The sequence below is a fragment of the Scheffersomyces spartinae genome (assembly GCF_019049425.1).
Source record: "Scheffersomyces spartinae strain ARV_011 chromosome Unknown scaffold_1, whole genome shotgun sequence".
Lineage (NCBI taxonomy): Eukaryota > Fungi > Ascomycota > Pichiomycetes > Serinales > Debaryomycetaceae > Lizanozyma > Lizanozyma spartinae.
The window spans coordinates 66,712-84,146 of NW_025065048.1; the positions used below are offsets into that span (position 1 = coordinate 66,712).

At 37.9% G+C, this 17,435-nt stretch overlaps 9 protein-coding genes and 1 non-coding gene across 10 annotated transcripts; 3 read left to right on the forward strand and 7 right to left on the reverse strand.

The window, feature by feature from the left end:
* Positions 1 to 5: 5 nt before the first annotated feature.
* On the reverse strand, positions 6 to 1,223 carry AGE3 (Age3p; the record flags this gene model as incomplete). Its single annotated transcript, XM_043190890.1, has 1 exon — positions 6 to 1,223. The coding sequence occupies one exon, from the start codon at positions 1,221 to 1,223 to the stop codon at positions 6 to 8; it is 1,218 nt and encodes a 405-aa protein (XP_043051567.1).
* Positions 1,224 to 2,454: 1,231 nt separating this feature from the next.
* PSY2 (Psy2p) lies at positions 2,455 to 5,049 on the reverse strand (the record flags this gene model as incomplete). Its single annotated transcript, XM_043190891.1, has 1 exon — positions 2,455 to 5,049. One exon carries the CDS (start codon positions 5,047 to 5,049, stop codon positions 2,455 to 2,457), a length of 2,595 nt encoding a protein of 864 aa, XP_043051568.1.
* A 426-nt stretch (positions 5,050 to 5,475) lies between these two features.
* ATP12 (ATP synthase complex assembly protein) lies at positions 5,476 to 6,531 on the reverse strand (the record flags this gene model as incomplete). The annotated part of the gene is made up of 1 exon (XM_043190892.1): positions 5,476 to 6,531. The coding sequence occupies one exon, from the start codon at positions 6,529 to 6,531 to the stop codon at positions 5,476 to 5,478; it is 1,056 nt and encodes a 351-aa protein (XP_043051569.1).
* Positions 6,532 to 6,673: 142 nt separating this feature from the next.
* Positions 6,674 to 7,024, forward strand: KQ657_000032 (prefolding complex chaperone subunit; the record flags this gene model as incomplete). Its single annotated transcript, XM_043190893.1, has 1 exon — positions 6,674 to 7,024. One exon carries the CDS (start codon positions 6,674 to 6,676, stop codon positions 7,022 to 7,024), a length of 351 nt encoding a protein of 116 aa, XP_043051570.1.
* A 46-nt stretch (positions 7,025 to 7,070) lies between these two features.
* Positions 7,071 to 7,397, reverse strand: GON7 (chromatin DNA-binding EKC/KEOPS complex subunit; the record flags this gene model as incomplete). Its single annotated transcript, XM_043190894.1, has 1 exon — positions 7,071 to 7,397. One exon carries the CDS (start codon positions 7,395 to 7,397, stop codon positions 7,071 to 7,073), a length of 327 nt encoding a protein of 108 aa, XP_043051571.1.
* Positions 7,398 to 7,593: 196 nt separating this feature from the next.
* KQ657_000034 (bifunctional fructose-2,6-bisphosphate 2-phosphatase/6-phosphofructo-2-kinase) lies at positions 7,594 to 9,225 on the reverse strand (the record flags this gene model as incomplete). Its single annotated transcript, XM_043190895.1, has 1 exon — positions 7,594 to 9,225. One exon carries the CDS (start codon positions 9,223 to 9,225, stop codon positions 7,594 to 7,596), a length of 1,632 nt encoding a protein of 543 aa, XP_043051572.1.
* A 489-nt stretch (positions 9,226 to 9,714) lies between these two features.
* On the reverse strand, positions 9,715 to 10,486 carry RPL26B (60S ribosomal protein uL24; the record flags this gene model as incomplete). The annotated part of the gene is made up of 2 exons (XM_043190896.1): positions 9,715 to 10,079; positions 10,468 to 10,486. The coding sequence occupies 2 exons, from the start codon at positions 10,484 to 10,486 to the stop codon at positions 9,715 to 9,717; spliced, it is 384 nt and encodes a 127-aa protein (XP_043051573.1).
* An 833-nt stretch (positions 10,487 to 11,319) lies between these two features.
* On the reverse strand, positions 11,320 to 13,074 carry KQ657_000036 (uncharacterized protein; the record flags this gene model as incomplete). The annotated part of the gene is made up of 1 exon (XM_043190897.1): positions 11,320 to 13,074. One exon carries the CDS (start codon positions 13,072 to 13,074, stop codon positions 11,320 to 11,322), a length of 1,755 nt encoding a protein of 584 aa, XP_043051574.1.
* A 3,171-nt stretch (positions 13,075 to 16,245) lies between these two features.
* Positions 16,246 to 16,317, forward strand: KQ657_000037. Its single transcript has one exon. It is a non-coding gene; the product is annotated as a tRNA-Arg (tRNA).
* Positions 16,318 to 16,585: 268 nt separating this feature from the next.
* Positions 16,586 to 17,380, forward strand: TIM21 (Tim21p; the record flags this gene model as incomplete). The annotated part of the gene is made up of 1 exon (XM_043190898.1): positions 16,586 to 17,380. One exon carries the CDS (start codon positions 16,586 to 16,588, stop codon positions 17,378 to 17,380), a length of 795 nt encoding a protein of 264 aa, XP_043051575.1.
* Between the last annotated feature and the right edge of the window lie 55 nt (positions 17,381 to 17,435).

A 17,435-nucleotide genomic window follows, 5' to 3' on the forward strand; every position in this document is an offset into this window, starting at 1 on the left:
TACGACTAAAAATCATCCCATCCATCATCTTCATCAAGTAAACCTTTACTTTCAGAAATATTCTTGGGTTGATAAGTGGACTTTGCAACAGGTGTTGTTCTATTAGGAACAACTTTAGTAGGAATAGCCTTATCGAGTTCAGTATTCAGCAGACTAAAACCTTGTAAATCAGTCCTGTGCAGAGGTTTCTCAATTCCAAAAGCAGGTTGGACTGGTTTCTTTCCCCCATCAAACAACAGAGTGAACTTGGAATTACTTAACCCATTCTCTTGCATATCTTTAGTAAATGACTGGAAGGTTTCTTGGCCATATTTCCCTGTTTGTTGCATCTTTTGTCCAAACTGAGCCATAGCCTTCTTGGCTTCAACGCCAACGTCACCTTCTTGAATCTTGCTGACAGCTGGTTTAATCACAGATTCATTGACCTCACTGACGGACTTAGCCACAGTAGAAGAAAACAATCCCCAACCTTTAGAGATGGTTCCCCAAGGATCACTTTGCAAATTGTTCACACTAAGATCATTAAGAGACCCACCTCCCCCACTTCCACTAGTGGCCTTTTGAGGTACGGGTGTATTACCAAATCCAGCATATTTCCCTCCTTGAGATGGAGGCAAGTGTTCAGGTCTCAGGTCATTCAAGTTACCCAATTCAGCGAAATAGGCTTCACTTTTAGCCTTTTGTTGACTGTTGATTCCCGTGCTACGACGAGATTGTAAAGGATCTTGTTGATTCAGTCCAAATGATTGCATAGTGGTTGGAGTTCCAGTACCAGAGCTAGAAGGAGTATTAGAATGAACATTCTCATCACCAATTGTAGGTAACTTTTGACCAGTATGATCTTCAGGAACAAACTCCCTTCCTTCAATTTCACAAACCATAAGCTGCTTATAATCTTCAGCAACATAATTATCATACTTAAGTCTTGCAGGAAGTGACATATCAACACCATGCTCTTCAAAATAACTCTTTAACCGATCATTCCCACCACGTTCCAACTTCAATACTTCATCGGGCTTAAACAGATCCATAGTAATACTTCTAACAAATGATATATGAACCCCAAGTCCACGGTGAATCCCAGCACATTCAAGGCAAATGAAAATTCCAAACTTAGGCAGACACCATTGAGGATTGGCTGCTCCACAATCAATGCATTTCTTATTACCGCCAACCTTCTGTGCAGCTAAAAGCTTTCTACGAACTTCGGGGTCCAATGACATGCTGCAATAAAGAGTTGATGACCAAGATAGATGGAAGAAGTGTCTTTGTCTTTGTTTAGCTCGATAAGAGTGTGGCCCTTCCAAACAAGCAGTTTATATTATGCTCGTGCGGACTCAAATGGTAGCTCCGTAGAAAGAAAAGTGTATAGAGGTGCTGCAGAAAGTCTATTACATCTTTAACGATATTTCATGTTATCATATAAGGCTTAGGTTAACCTAGCTTAGGCAAACCTTAGTTAAAGATTGTATCAAATTTCGGAGACTGATCAGATAACGCTGAGGTCAAAGGTTCTTGTGGTTTCCCTTGTATCAAACTTTTGCAGCCACTGAGGAACAATAGCAGGTACTTAATAGACGCCAAAGTGTTCCTTTCATTGGCAACTTAAACCTTCAGAGCCTTTGATGTTTCAGCTAGTTTAATTGGATATCTAGCCATTGTTTCAGAAAATGTTGTGACGTTAGATTTCAGCGCTGAAATTAAGAGTTCAAGCTCATTATCATCATGTATTGCTCTTGAATATTGAATTAACTTCTCTTGATGAAATTTTATCTTTAAAGTCTTCCATTTGCCGAATACTGTGTGTAGTGAAGGGAAGCTCAAATCGATGTGCCAAAGGACTCAAAAGCACAACCTTTATTCACTATCAATTGAGACAAACAGCTTGTCGCCATATTAACCATTGCCCTTGTATCTACATCAATAACTGTTCGGAAACCGTCACCTGATATGTGGTGATAATCTACTGGGAAGTTACCCGCACTCCCACCAATCACATAATCAATACAACCAACTTCTCCAAGTGCCGCATTGGTCTTATCTCGCAAATCAATTCCCTAATAACTTAGTATGCTTATGTCTTGAATAATTTTTCAGAGCTCTTCAATAGAAGCAGTAGCTACCTTTGAGTTCCGACCTAAAACAATTGGCATCAGCGCCACACAGTACCAATTGCTAGCACAAGGAAAGCCCACCACCAGTGATAAGATCTATCTTTTCCCTAATTGTGAGCTCATACATTGTTACTGGTCGGACTAAGCTCATAGGGAGACGGAGATGATGGCCATAGTAGAATTGAGAAAGTGAGAAATAGCGTGTGCACTCTTTATATGGAAAGGTGCCCGTTTTGGATTACATTCATCACGAGGGTAGATCATATTACAATGGTTGTATTGATGTTATTATTACATGAAGCCGTATAAATAAGTTGCTCGTTATTAAAAGTGTGGCACACTATGAAGTTGTGGTGCCGTTGGATGTTGTAGCCAGAGAGATGGGAACATCAAGTATATGTTTTGCTTTAAGTGCCTGTAGTTGTTGTTGCGCATGGTTAGAGTTTATTTTCTTACTTGAATGGATTGTGACCCTTGGCAGTTCCTGTTCCTTGTTTCTGTCGAGAGGTCCTCCGTTCTCTTGTTGTAAGTTCCCAGGTGTTGAAACTTTAATTGTGTCTTGAGCCAATTCTTCTCCTTCTGCATCTGCTTCTGCATCTGCTTCTACTTCTTCTTCTTCTTCTTCTTCTTCTTCTTCTTCTTTTTCTTCCTCTTCTTCTTCTTTTTCTGCTTCTTCTTCTTCTTCTTCTTCTTCTTCCATATCAGCCGAATCATCGTCACAGGAGTCATCTTCCATATGTGCATGCTCGTCGTTACCTTGCTTATGGACAAAGTTTGCTTCTTCAACTAACCGAATCAATGTCTTGCCAGTCGAAACATAGCTGATCTCGGTCTCACAAAGTTCATGATAATTCTGGTAAATATAATGTGCCAATGCATGGTAGTTGTATTTACTGGCTTGGGCAGTTGTGGAAGGATCAAAGTTCTTGACAATGGTGTCAAGGAAATCAAGACATGAAGAATTGGCCAAGTTGTTTCGATGAACCACCTCTTGAAAGAATATGAAAAAGTTGTGTAGCACTGGTTTGGTGATGATATATTGACAATACAAGTCATCATTCAAAAGCACAAGACATCGAATACACCTAACTGCACTCAACTTCAAACTTGTCTTGCATTTGCTGATCAAAATCTTTGAAACTCCAAGTACAATATCATTGACCAAAAAGAATGGACGTGATAAAAGTGTATCATGTTCACCACAGCAATAAACTATCAAATCACATAACTGTTGCAAAAGCAAATGATCTTGAAATAATCTTGGACTTAAATCGTTAGATTGTGAGAGTTTTATCAAACTCTCAAACAATTCAGGTGCCACCTGTTCATAAAATGCCTTGAAATAATTGCTGGTATTCACACCACCATGGTTGACTTCTTCAGTATCATCTTTCCCATTTAAAATTCCGGTAACAATATCATCATTAGATCTTTCAGAATCACACCACAGAGGTGCTTGAACTGTTTCAGGATCTAGAAGAATCCTTAGGGCTTCAAAAACTTGGATTTTCAATCCTGGATTTTGATCTCGTTTCATTAATTTGGTAAAAATCTTAATCAAGGTCATATCATCTGATAACCTTAAATTAACACCCTTACATCGGGGTATGTTTGGGTCAGGTTCTTCAATTTCCTTGCAATTCCCATCATCTATTATTAAGTCACCGCTTTCTTCACCCGGGTGATGTAAAGTATTAACTAAGGACACATCCAGTTCTATTATAACCACAATTAATTCTGTTCCCAATATTCGTATTTCACTTAAATCATCATTCAATGCAAAATTTATCATATCAAAGAGTCCTCCTTTGATTAATGCTGAAAAAAAAGCTATTCTTTGTTTCCCCTGTAGTGATTTAGCTATGAGTACGTATTGATGAAGCATTCTTATTCCATCACGTTTTGTTTCAACATGAACACCATCATCATTAGTATAGCCGTCCAGTACCTGATACATACTCATCAAGTACTTAACTAGTTCAGATTTGGCCAAGTACTCTATGATGTTGACTTGATTGGTATAAATTAATGATTGGATAATGTGGAATGCTTGATCTTCCAAGAATCTTGATAAGACCACATCTTTGATAAAGGTGAGATAAAAGTCCTTCTTGAACATTTCTACATCATCTATGGGGATGACAAATTTGAACAGTTTCCTATCAAGAAGATCTCTGTAGCAAGTTTTCATATGCGGTGTTTCGGCATCGTATTCCAAGATTCCAGCCATCCCGTATATTCGATCAATTCGACTCACAAATGATTCTACCAAAATGGGATCACCATATTGGAATAGCGATCTAACAATTTCATTCAATAGAAACAAATTAGTGATCTTACGAGACGACTCCGATTGATTGAATATTCCAACCAATTTATCAAAATAATCTTGCTCTAAAAGATATTTGACAATGCAATTCCGGGCGTATTGGGATGATGAAGCGGACCTTATAAGATCTAAACATTCTTCCAAATTTGACATTGTTGGTAGTTCAGGGTATTTTATTGGGCCAGCAATCAATTCTGTTATGTCATCCCCATCTACTGAACCTGGAATCACATAATATAAGGAAATATTTGCTGAAAGCTTTGAATGTTGGGCTCTAACTATGAAATCACATACATCAGCACAACCTTCAATCTCTTGGAAGGAAAGAGCTAAATCCTTTCCTGAATGATCTGTCCATACAATCAAGCTTTCTTGCTGTCGTTGATATTGAGTTGTTCCTTCCAAATACAGTTTAAGAATGATATCGTCATGGTCCAATTCATGTCTTACAATGAAATAGGGTCGATTAGATTCTGGTTCCACTTCTCCAAAACAATAGCCAGTTCCGTTATCTAGCCAATCATCTCCTTGTAATAGGTATACTTTGACCCTTCGTGGGACATTTGTATTTATCGGGACATCAGGTTCCGGTTTCGGCTCCTCCATGGTTGGTGAACGCGTCAACGCACGCTTTAAAGGAATGGGGTAAGAATATATATGGGAACTAACTCAAGCTTCAGTATATGTGACCCAGACTTATTCCAACTAATAGCAGAGAGGCAGGGTGTTGATGGTATTTTGTAGTCCTGTAGTTAGATTAATAAAGGGATACCGGTGGTTGTATGGAACACGGTCAGGATTGGAGTTTATGTTTTCGTGGCTTCGCACTTGTGCAAACGTATACAAAGGATTGGTGATGATAACGATGGAGGTAGTATACAATGGGTACATACACATTGTATACTGAGTACAGTGAGTACATACTAAGCAAATAATGAGTACAGCCAGCACATGCTATGCATTTGTACATACTGTTGTACCATCCATTACGCTGTAAAGTACAAGTCTATATCTTGTTCCGTCTATATACAGTTATTTCGTTATAAGAGTAGCAGCAGTAAGATTTCTTAACCAATCTTCAGCATCTACATCATGAGTGTCCTCCACTTCACCCCATTCTTCCGTTTGGAAAATGGTCTCCAAATTGGCCATTTCAACAATCTCTCTCACGGTACGATGGAAATAATCTTCTGGACTGTTTTTGTTGAATTGGTAAAGTTCCTTCAAGAGTGTTGGATCACAACATGAAGACCGTAATAATGAAGCACCAGCCAAAAAAGATTTGGAGGTAAGAACGGCTCTTTCAAGTGCAACCAAATGAGCTAAAGGTAAGGATTTCAACCAATGTAATACAATGGCTTGAGTCGCAAGACTTTGCTGATTACCCCGAAGCCCATCAGTTTCACAATCAAGATGCTCCAATGTCACACCACCTTCAGGTACTAATAATTCGTCAGAATGGCTTTTGGCATATTCAGTAAAGAAATCTTCAAATTCCTTTTTCAATGGTAAATATAAGTCGTCTTGTTTCTTTCGGAGTTTGCCACTATATTCATCATTAGCAGCCATGATTAAACAAGTGTCTGTATCCAAATATCTGAGTAAATTGTATCTAATATCATCTGGAGTACCTATTTTGGCAGCAGCTTCTTCCGATCCATTAGCGGCATCTGCTGCACTATGTTTAAGGTCAACCGTTCTAGCAGCTAAGGAAGTAAGGGGTAACTGATGAGTCTTCACCTTCAAATCAGGTAAATTGGCCCATTCATGAGCCAATAAATAAGCCAATTGTTTTTGGTTACTAGGAACGGAAAGCGGATGGCCCATTGGGGTCTTTAATGTTTTCCCATCCAATTGAATTTCATAATGACCCTTTTCCTTACTATGGTTAACTCCAACCTTTTCCCAAAACTTTGTCATGGTTTTCGACAACCTGTTGCTCTCAGTTTGTTCATTGTTCTCAATGGTTTTATCACCAAAACTATGTTCCACGGGTATAGTCAGGGTAGTAGCGGTTGCCTTCAAAATAAGCAACCCGCTGCGGACCACAACTGGCCGTCTGTAGACTGTTCTCAAACCACTAAGCATCGTCAGCACTAAGTTCAAGAAGCACAAGAAGAATAAGAGTAGAAGAATAACACTTACATTTCATGCGAAAAATTAATTATTCTAGTTCAAGAACATATTTGTACCTTGCAGTATAGTTAGCACCACTGCAGTGATAATCACCATGGACAAGGCAATGCAAAAGCTATTGATGGAAATGGACAACCAGTTGAATAAAAGTCAAGCTGAGTTGTCTATTGTCAACCTCCAATTAGGCAGAGTGGATACCAATCTCAAACTTATAGAGCATACCAGAAAGCAAATCTCCAGACATTGTGAGAAAGATGAAACTGTATGGCAGGGAATTGGTAAAGCGTTTGTTGGACGTCCTACGGGAAGCTACTTGAAGGAAATGGATGCTGATGAAAGTCAATTCAAGGAAACAAAGAGTGGGTTAGGGAAGAAGAAGGTATATTTGGAGACCACAGTAGAGAAGACTGCTGATAACATGAGACAACTAGTTGGAAAGGTGTAAATAGCTATAATGCTACTATATAATATAAGTTTGATAAATACATAAATTATACTTCATCTGATTCATTATCATCATCATCACCATCTAATACTCTACGTTCAACATCGTCACTATCACCACTATTCCCTCCTTTCATTCTGGATGTCAAGAATATGTTGATCTCATCATGTAAAGTAGTCAATCTAGCTCTTAAATGTCCTAAGGATGTATCATTGTGTTCGCTTGGCTTATCTCTATCAATACCTCCAGCGTTAGTCACCACCTCTGATATTTGTTGTGTTGACCCATCAGTGGAATGAGGTCCCTCACCAGGAATTAACTCTACTGTCTCCTCTTTATACTTGTAGATAGCTGTCGGTACTAAGTCTATCATTACTATGCGTGGCTTCCCAACTGTTAATGGTAAGTAATGGTAGGAAATGGTTGCGTGAGAAATTCGATCTCACTTTAACTGCCCTCACTTTTATGATCTCACATAGTCTACTACAATGAAACGTACACACTACACACTACGCACAGAGATAGTCAAGAATAAATACTGCAGTTTGTATATAAATAGTGAATCCCCCTTACAACGACTCAGGTGATACCAGAGCCAGAGCGTTGGCTGAAGAGCTAAAGTCTTTAATAGGAATAACCTTAGCTGAATTATAGTAAGCATTGAATTTAATCTCAATGATTTCATCGGTTGCAAAGTTCAAAGATGGAATGTCGTAGCAGTTACAAGACATTAAATATCCATAGAATACCCGAAGTACAGTCTCATCTGCAATAATAAGAATGTCTCCACTCATACGTTCCATTTCCAAAATCAAAGGTTCAATTTTAATGGCTAAATCATGGTAAGATTCAGCTCTTGAAAACCGATGATGGTATGGATCCTTTACAAAGTTTTCATAATCGGTGGGGAACTCCTTTTTAATTTCTTCCTCGGTCATTCCAAAGGCAACACCAGGATTCTTTTGTGCCAATTGAATCCTATGTCTGATGTTGGTAGTATATTGACTCAAGTATTTGGTGGCTTGTATTGTACGTTGTTTCACTGAAGTCCATACAACAAAGGAGTCGTGACTTGTACCGTCAACCCCAGCTGTAGGATGACGTTGATCTAATGACAACGCTTCTTTGTCCTTACGATCACTTACTAATGACAAGGGTTTCCCTTGCTTTTTCATATAACGTAAAATTGTTTCCGTCAAATTCTTTGCATATACATCACCATCAGAATCCAATGGAGGATCAAATGAAAAGTCCAAGTCATTCTTATAGCACCGGGCAAAGAAAACTGACCCAGATTTGATTCTAGAATTCATCAAATAAAACACAACTTTTTGAATCAAGTATCCATAATTGGAATTATGTAATTCTATCCGTTCACCAAAATTAATAAACTTAATGTAGCTCAATTTCGTTTCTAAATCGCCCATTTCCAAATAATATGGTGTTAATACTTTAATCCGATCACTATAATCCTTATAAGCTTTGGCATAATCCCAGTTCTTATAATCTGGTGAAGACCGTGCTGCTTGTTCAACATTCTTTGAAATAATTTGATCTTCAGTGACCAAACTTTCAATGAATAAAGCTTGGATATTTAATTGAGCAAACTTATCATTCAATTCCAATCGATGTTCAGGTAATGCATTAACAGCATCATAAATTGCAACTTGACCCTTATCATTCTCAAAAAAGTGTAAGATGTCATCAATGCATTCACCTACAATGTTTTGTCTAAAGGCATTATCTTCAACTCTGGGCATGAATAACTCAAAATCCAAATCTGCTTCTGCTTTGGCCCTTCTATAATTACCCAAATGAAAGGAATGTGTTTTAACTCCTAACCACCGTAAATAACGAGTTAAGGATACAGCCAAATGAGTTTTACCTCTTCCTGGAAGTCCACATAATACTATACAAATCTTACCAGCATGGAACAATCTTCCGGACTCGGTTGAATATAATTGGGCTGGGCTAATATGGAAAGGATCAATCTCTTTATGGACCATATCAATATCACTTAATCTTCTCTTGGTATTTCCACCTGATTTATCAAATAATACAGGTTTACCATGGTTGTGGAAGGACCATCTTTTGGTCGTTCTTCTTCCATGAGGAACGGGGGTAGACTCCAACGAATCTGCACCAAAGCCATTCACAAGCTCAATTTCAGCCTGTTCTGGATCGGAATCGATAGCTGACATATCAAAAGTAGTCAGTCAATAGAGGAATATGTAGTGCCTAAGCTGTATTGAGCAACAAAGTCGTAAGGGCACAAATAGAGTGTGAGTGTGCGTGCCGTACTATGTGGCGGTATAAAGTGCGGGATACCACCGGGTAAGTAACTTCGTATACCTGTCACTTACAGAAGTTTTCTTCCCAAATACAAGAAGACTTTGTAGTGGTCTCGGCTTTAAAAACAACGTTGTTAATTCGATTCCTTGCTTTTTTGATCCAATTAGGTGCTCCCCCCAGCTACCCCATATCTTATAATACCATCACGAAAACTATGAGTCTGTGCACGACTTTGCGCGGGGGTAGACGGGTTAAAACCTGGATACTAACGTAATAAAATCATCACTACAGCAAATATACTTAGTATAGAGATTAACTTGACTTAAGGAATGCTACATGCAAATATACGCAACCATTAAAATACATTCATATTAGACAGATATAGAATATGAAATAGTTTACTCGAGCTTACCACCCTTTCTTTCAATCAAGGCCTTTCTGTCCTTGTCCAAGAACAACTTGGTGATGACAACCTTAGATGGGTGAATGTTGATTGGGATGGAAGAACCGTTGGACTTTTCCTTTTGCAACTTTTCAACTTGGACAGCGAACTTCAATCTGTAGACAGAGTTGATCTTACCTTCGGAACCCTTCTTGGAACCTCTGACAACCAAAACTTGGTCTTCCTTTCTGATAGGCAAGGACTTGATACCGTATTGAGCTCTCAACTCCTTGGACAAAGAAGCAGACATCAAAGCTCTCTTTTCAATAGAAGAGGCAGTGAAGTGAGCCTTTCTCGACTTAGAACGAGAAGAAGAAACGTCTATAGAGTTAGTTAGTAACATGGATTCAAAAATGAAGAAAAAACATCGATTGGAAACGGAAACATTTAACAACTATGAAGACTTCTAGCTAAAACAATGTCTGTTTTAATAATGATGGAAAACAAATTTATGGCATCAACTCATCTCTTTATCTTCATGATCACTAATTCTCCATTAGATTAGATGACGTTTTTAAAAATACATTATCGATGGCATTATATGCTTATCTTCTTACTGTCATCTTTCAATATTCTGGTTTTTGATTTCCTTGGTCTTCCTCTTTTAGCACTATTTTTCATCATCGATAGCTTCCCTTCGTTTGGACTTGTTCATATTTATGTTTCATCTTGTGTTTCATCTCTGTTGTTTAACTGTTCTATTGCATACCTTTGCTGATCTTAGCCATTGTGAACGATTATTATGCTGTAGACGGTAGATACCTCTCTTTCAAAAAGCGTATAAAACGGTTTGAGCAAAAGTTTTCACTTAAGGCAACGAAAAGTTTCAGTGAAAATTTGGTGGCTCGAAGAGAAGATGGTAATGTGCAGTATCTACTCTTTGGTTGTGGCACTCCTGTTTCTTTGCCTGAGAATTTCCTTACCCGCAAGCCAAAGTCGCACCGGGCCACAATTTGCGAACAATTGTCCGATGTGTAGTAGCTTAGAAGTTTTGTTTTGTTGTAGAAAAAGAAGATAGGCTTCTACGCAGTCACTCCACGTGATTGTTTAGGTCTGGAGCCCTAAGTCATTGAATAGTAATTAACGGGATCTATGATAATAGGCTCAACGGGTAATTGAATAAGTGCTTTAAAGACAAGTTATTCTTCAACACTCTAGTATAGTAAGCTCTATTTCAGCTGTATTCTTTTGTTTGTCATTAATGTATAATTGCATGATGTTATTGTTGGCAGTAAGGCAATTGTCTCCTTGTGATATGCGGGTAACATTACATGATTATAGAACAAGAATATCATATTTATTGATTATTAACTGTATGTTTCTGTTGATTAAGTTTGAATTATTATATGTCCCATGTAAGATATAAAACCATTTATTCTATGTTCTTTATTCAAGCTAATCAAGATACTGTTTTATAATGTGACCCCATATATGAGGGTTAATCTGCCTCCCTCTCATTTAAACTTTAATCATCATAATTTTGTATTACTTAAAACATAGAAAATATAATTATTACATTTCAACCAGCAACGTAAATCGTAAATCATTATCAAGGAGCAACTCAAGCCAAATTTCCTGCGTTTTGTCTTTGTTCTTGCTCCTTCTTTTCCTCATCGTCGTCATCATCATCACTTGCACTTGCATTCTGAGCAGCTTCCTCTGCCGCAGCAACGTTTTCAATGTAGATTTCCTCAACCTTTTCAAGTGTTTGATGAGTTACTTGAGGTGCAATATGATTAACTTGAGATAAATCTGGACACATGATTGCACCCTTTCTACCAACGAGGTACCATGGTAAGTTGAAGACTTCTTCCATAGATTCCAAAGATCTACCACTGACTTCAGGAATGAAGAACCAACACCAAAACAAGGCTACACATAAGACCGCAACGAAAAAGTAGAAAGCACCGTAAGATTTCATAGCAATCATCATATTTGGTAAAGCCTTTGAATTACCGTATTGATTGGCAAAGTGCAAAACCATAATAATCGATTGAGCAAATGATCTAAGTTTTAATGGCATAACTTCAGCACCCAACAAGTATTGAACAGAATTGAATCCCATAGTCCAGCCAACACCGGAAAGATAAATAGCAGCAATTGCACCTTGGGATGCACGATGTTGAGATTTGGTTAAACTACCCTTTGCCAATTCTGCAGCTGGAACAATAGTCAAGAAGATAGCATAGTACAAAAGGCAAACAGCTTGAAGAATGATACCCAGATAAAGAGATCTTCTTCTTCCTAAGAAATCAATCAAAAAGAAAGCTGCAAAGTATGCACCTACCAACTTAACAACACCCAAAATAGCGGTCATTTTAAGGACATCAATGCCTTTAATTCCAACCGTTTGAAACAATGATGTAGCGTAAATAGTAACGGCATTGGCACCTGACCATTGACCCAAAATTTGGGATAAACAACCAATAATCAAAAATCTGTATCTAACAGATCTCACAAACAATAAATCTCTCCACTTCATAGCAAAGGTATAATGTTCAACGGCAGCCTTTTCTTGAGCAATAGCGGTTTGGATATCAGAAAGTTCGGAAATAATATAAGGATGATCAACTTCCAAGTGTCTCAACTTACACAAGTTTTGAATGGCCTTTTCTTGCTTTCCAACCTTCAATAACCATCTTGGAGATTCAATACACCAGGTCAAGGACATAATGAAAATCAAACCAGCCATAACAATCTTCATAGAAGTAGGAATAATCCATTGCTTCTCTCCCAGAGGAATATGAAGAGCAGTACCGTAATTTGCAAAGTAACCAATAAAAATCCCAAAATAGACTGCACCAGAGAAAATACAATTGAACATACCTCTATAAGCTGGTGGGGCAACTTCGGAAAGGTAACTTGGACCCACGGTAGTTGTTTGGCCAACAGCCAAACCTTCAATGAATCTACCCGCATATAATTGACCAACATCTTTTGAAGTGATTTGAATTATCACACCAACAACCCAGATAATGCATAATGATTGAAGAGATCTTTTTCTTCCAATTTTATCAACCAAGTAACTGGCAATTAGTGAACCTGCAACTGAACCAATTTGAACCATGGACGTAATGTTAGACTTTCTGTTAGCCAACCATGATGCGGATTTAGTTTTGTCAGCAAGCCCAAATCTTTGCTTGAATGATGGTTGGTAGATTGAACCTGCAATAGTACCTTCATCCATTCCTCTGGCTGCACCAAGAACACCGAAAACAAACACTGACAAAAATAAAGTATAATTATAGATCTCTTTGGGAGAGTGTTCATCCACCACTCTCCATCTGAACTTTGCAGCTGGCTTGGCCATAGGCATTTTTTCTACTATATCTTTATATATTTTGATAATGATAACAAATGGACTAATTAAGGTAATGAAGAAGGACACTTTAAGAATCTTATATACATCAGTATCCCGGAATTTTTCTTTTAAACCATTTAAGGTGAAGGTTTCAACTTACAATGATCATACTTCCTCCTTAATTGAAATCAATTTGCTTCTATGTCGTCTCACCTTCAACACTATAGCGCAATTTAGCGATGAGTTCGGTGCCGATCGGACACCGATAGCGGGGTAGATACTACCTACATATTTGGGGGGACTTGCTTAAGTTTAACTGCCCCACAAAGTGGCCTTTAATTTCCCTGCTTCGAATGCTTTTAGATACATGGCTTTTAGAATTGAGTATTCGTTAGGTTTCGCAGCTAAGCGCTGGTGCCTGCATATTGCACCACCAACACCTACAAATTTTTTTGGGGCGATGGTTAAGTACGACGCAAGCCTGTAGCCTGTATGAAGCGAATAATGGAGCCGTATCTTGACGCAAAGAGCCCCTCTTTAAGATTTTGGGGTTCTGTGCAAACCGTTGGGGGAGGAGATATCTGATCAACCCGGGCCAAGACTAAACGACAAAGCTTGACGGCATGTCAAAGTGTATGTCAAACAATATTCTTTAATGAGTGCGAAAACTATTATTACTTACAGCTAATGGTATTCATGAGTTTACGTATACATAATTGGTAATCGTAAGATATTCATTCGCTCGCTAACGGAGAAGCAGGATTGAATCGGAATAAACTAACTTCTTCCGAAGTTTAACCCCACACATTTGGGTGCGCATGAAGGTCCTTGTTAAAAATAATTATGGAACATGTCGCATACAATAAACTTCTATGTCCCCCACCAGATTTCCATACCTCCATATAGAAACAATAGCATGGAATAATACAAGTTTGACAACCTCTACGGTTTAAGCATAATTATTCCTCCTACAATCTGGAGTAACCTCTGAAAATTAGCTGCGATGGCTAACCTCCAATCACGGAGAAGGATTTGTAAGCAATAAAGCAGTCTATGTACTTTTACTAGTAGTTTAATCGAACGTTTGATTTACAAAACTATGTTTTGAACTAGATCATTTTAAATGAGTCCTTTAGATAGTGGGGTATACTCGTTTACGATTAGTGTATGAAGTAAAATTAGACTTAAGCCCATCTCAAATATTGGTTTCACGATAGTAGCCCATTATTGTACTCTGATTCTTATCAAACGCCTTTAAATCTTCTCCTCTTCTTGTTCTTCCTAAAGTTTTCCGGTGGCGTGCTTCAAACGCTAGTGAATAAGTTGATAGTTACTGGCTTATCAGGAATGTCCGGGGACCTTAAACGGAATTTTTAAAAGTTCTCCTTTTTCCGTAGTCTTGTAAATGGCGCCGTTGCTCCACAGTTTCACATATGACATAATTGACCTTGACACCCCCAAAATTGCGCCAAAACCTGTGCATTTATTGCTCGTTCTATTAAGAGCTCACTGAAAGATATTCTTGTTGGGTTAAATTAAATAAGTGTGCGATTACGATCAGTTGAGTCTTGTAATACCGTTAATTCGATGAATTCTAACTGAAGTTGACCTATTGGAACCCATGGAATTCTTTTCATCTTTAATTATTTGACCTACTTGGATCTGAAGTCTATGATTTATTGTCGTAGTATGAGGGATTAAAGAAATCTTTTATAAGCAAATTTAAGCTAGGTCGTATAATGCGCACGAGCAATTACTTATGTAACCCTGATGTGCAATGAGTTCTTAACGTGCAAAATGTTAATCTAAAGTCCCGTCAAAATAAAGAACTTTACTTTTTTCATGGCACTTTTCATCCTCCTGAAGGTGTTACGAATAAGCGACTGTTTTTTGAATAGGTTTAATTTGAAAATAAATGCTTCAGTCGCATATCCAGTTTTCTATGTTTAGTGATGAAAATCTCAAAATTGTACATCCTAATGCAATAGGCACAGATTAGCCGCAATCTTGACAAAATTGAGGACTAATTATTATTTCACAGTATGCAAAAAGTAGTCCCGTTAATATCCATGTATTAAAAAGTCGGTAAATTCTAAGTACCACTGTTTTGCTTATCAATTCTCTATCTCAAACACTTACTCTCAAATCAGATTGGGTTCCATGATTTTGGTACCAACACCCAATTGAGTAGAGTGATCTCCGGCAGCTTACGACTCAATGAATTGGCACTTACCTACTAAGTGAACAGTATACCTTCAAATACTAGTCGAGTCCATTTTATCTCAGTGATGGCTTAGGCTTCATATGCCAATATGTGTAATCGCGAGTATTAACCTAGTAATTGGATGTAAGTGCTCATTGGAGTTCTCCTTCTGCCTATTTTAGTTTTGAAAATAGTTTCGATATGAAGTAAGTGTATTTTATGTACAAATAATTTAGTAAAGGGTGGCAGTTTCGGCTATAAGTTTCAAAAGGGCAATGCACAATAAATTGCACTCATTACGATAACGTGGTTGTTATGTGGCCGCACCTGTTGTTGCAAAACCTCTGCATATAAGTGATTGCCAATACACTTAGTCCTAGACTATTACTTAGCTTGGCTTATCAATGCCGAACGATCCTTACAAACTTATGACTACAAATGATAGATATATATATGTTTATAAGATTTTCCTTCCTTTCTTCCTTCCTTACAACTCAATTCAATTCAAGTTAACACAAATCTTAATCACATATCAATTGTCAAGATTCATTAATACAAATATTTTACAACAGTTTATATTGGAAATATATATATTGTTGATAAAAAGCTGACAGCAAAAAGAATCTTGTTTCTAACTTCGCTGTGTTTTATGGAAGCTAGTATTAGTTATTTGAGTCTCGAAATAGGTTGAAGCTTGACATTTGTTGTGTCCAACTTTTCACCACAATGCTTATTAAGTGGTTGCATTGAATTATTCCAATAGCAGTATAGTCAACCAATTAATGTCTCGAGTAGTTTTTGTCACTCAGCTTCATTTGCTAAGAACTACTTCACATATATAGAATTAGCTATCATAGGTGGGGTATATTACTCATAGATCATGAGGGACATAAAGAACTTATATTCATGAAGAAACTTCCTTGAGTAGCCAATATACTTTATGTGACGACATAGTCTAATTTATGCTTTTCTCCGTTGTATAAGCCCTCGTGGCCCAATGGTAGGGTTTTACTTTCCGGCAGTAAGGGTTGCGGGTTCGAGTCCCGCCGAGAGCTTAGGATTTATTTTTTTACTTTTTGTATTAACCAACATGACTTCAATATGATATATGTCACATATCTTACTAGATTATGGACAGCAAGTCATTACCAGAAGCGACACTATAGGAGTTTAGATGGTGCACAACTAAATCATTAAAATCGGGTTTAATCATATGATTTCAGAAGTTGGTTATAGTAAAATTATGTGTGGGGTACTTCGATTCTCACTATAAAAAATTTTCGACTGTAGAATTTTAACTACTGATCCTTCTATTATCAAGAGATGTTAAGACCAATCGGAAGCTTGAATGCTCTTGTGTGGAAACACAGCACAAGACAACATACGTTCATACGGCCAACTGCTTTATTGTTGGCTCGTACTTATGTGAATTTTACTCCAAGAACTTCATCATTGAGATCCACACCAGTCTCACCTTTATCTATCAAATGGTACTCTACTAAAACCGCACCTCCACCCCCACCACCTCCATCATCAACACCTTCAGATAAGAACGCCAAGGGGAAGGCTATTTTGAGTAAGATATCTCGGGCAATTACGTTTTCAGCATCAACACTTCTTGTATTGGGAGCTGCAGGAGTTGCAGTGATTGTGCTCTATTTGATCACCAGTGAGCTTTTCTTCCCCTCTGGTGACACCCGTACTTTCAACAAGGCTGTGAAGTTAGTTGAACAGAACGAAGAAGCCCAGAAGGCATTGAACTTTAAAAATGGTGACAGGCTTAAAGCATACGGGGAGGTTGCTGGTGATAGATGGGTCAGAAACAGACCAGTTCAAAGTAGTAGACACATTGGTAAGGATGGTAAGGAATACTTAATTATGAAATTCCATGTGGAATCAGATAGTGGTCATCATGGTAGTGTTCTCTTGGAACAGATTGACTCTTCATTCTGGAGTACAGAATTTGCTTACATTGCATTGGACCTTTATGATCCTAGTGCTAAACAAAAGAGAGTGTATATCATTCCTCCAAAGATTGCAAAGCCCAAGACTGTGATCAACCCCATGTCTGGTAATGATGGCTTTTTAGGATTAAAATGGGGGCCTAAGAAGGATTAAACATGGGAACCGATTCACCACTACCAACACCTACTATTCACTTAATACATCACAT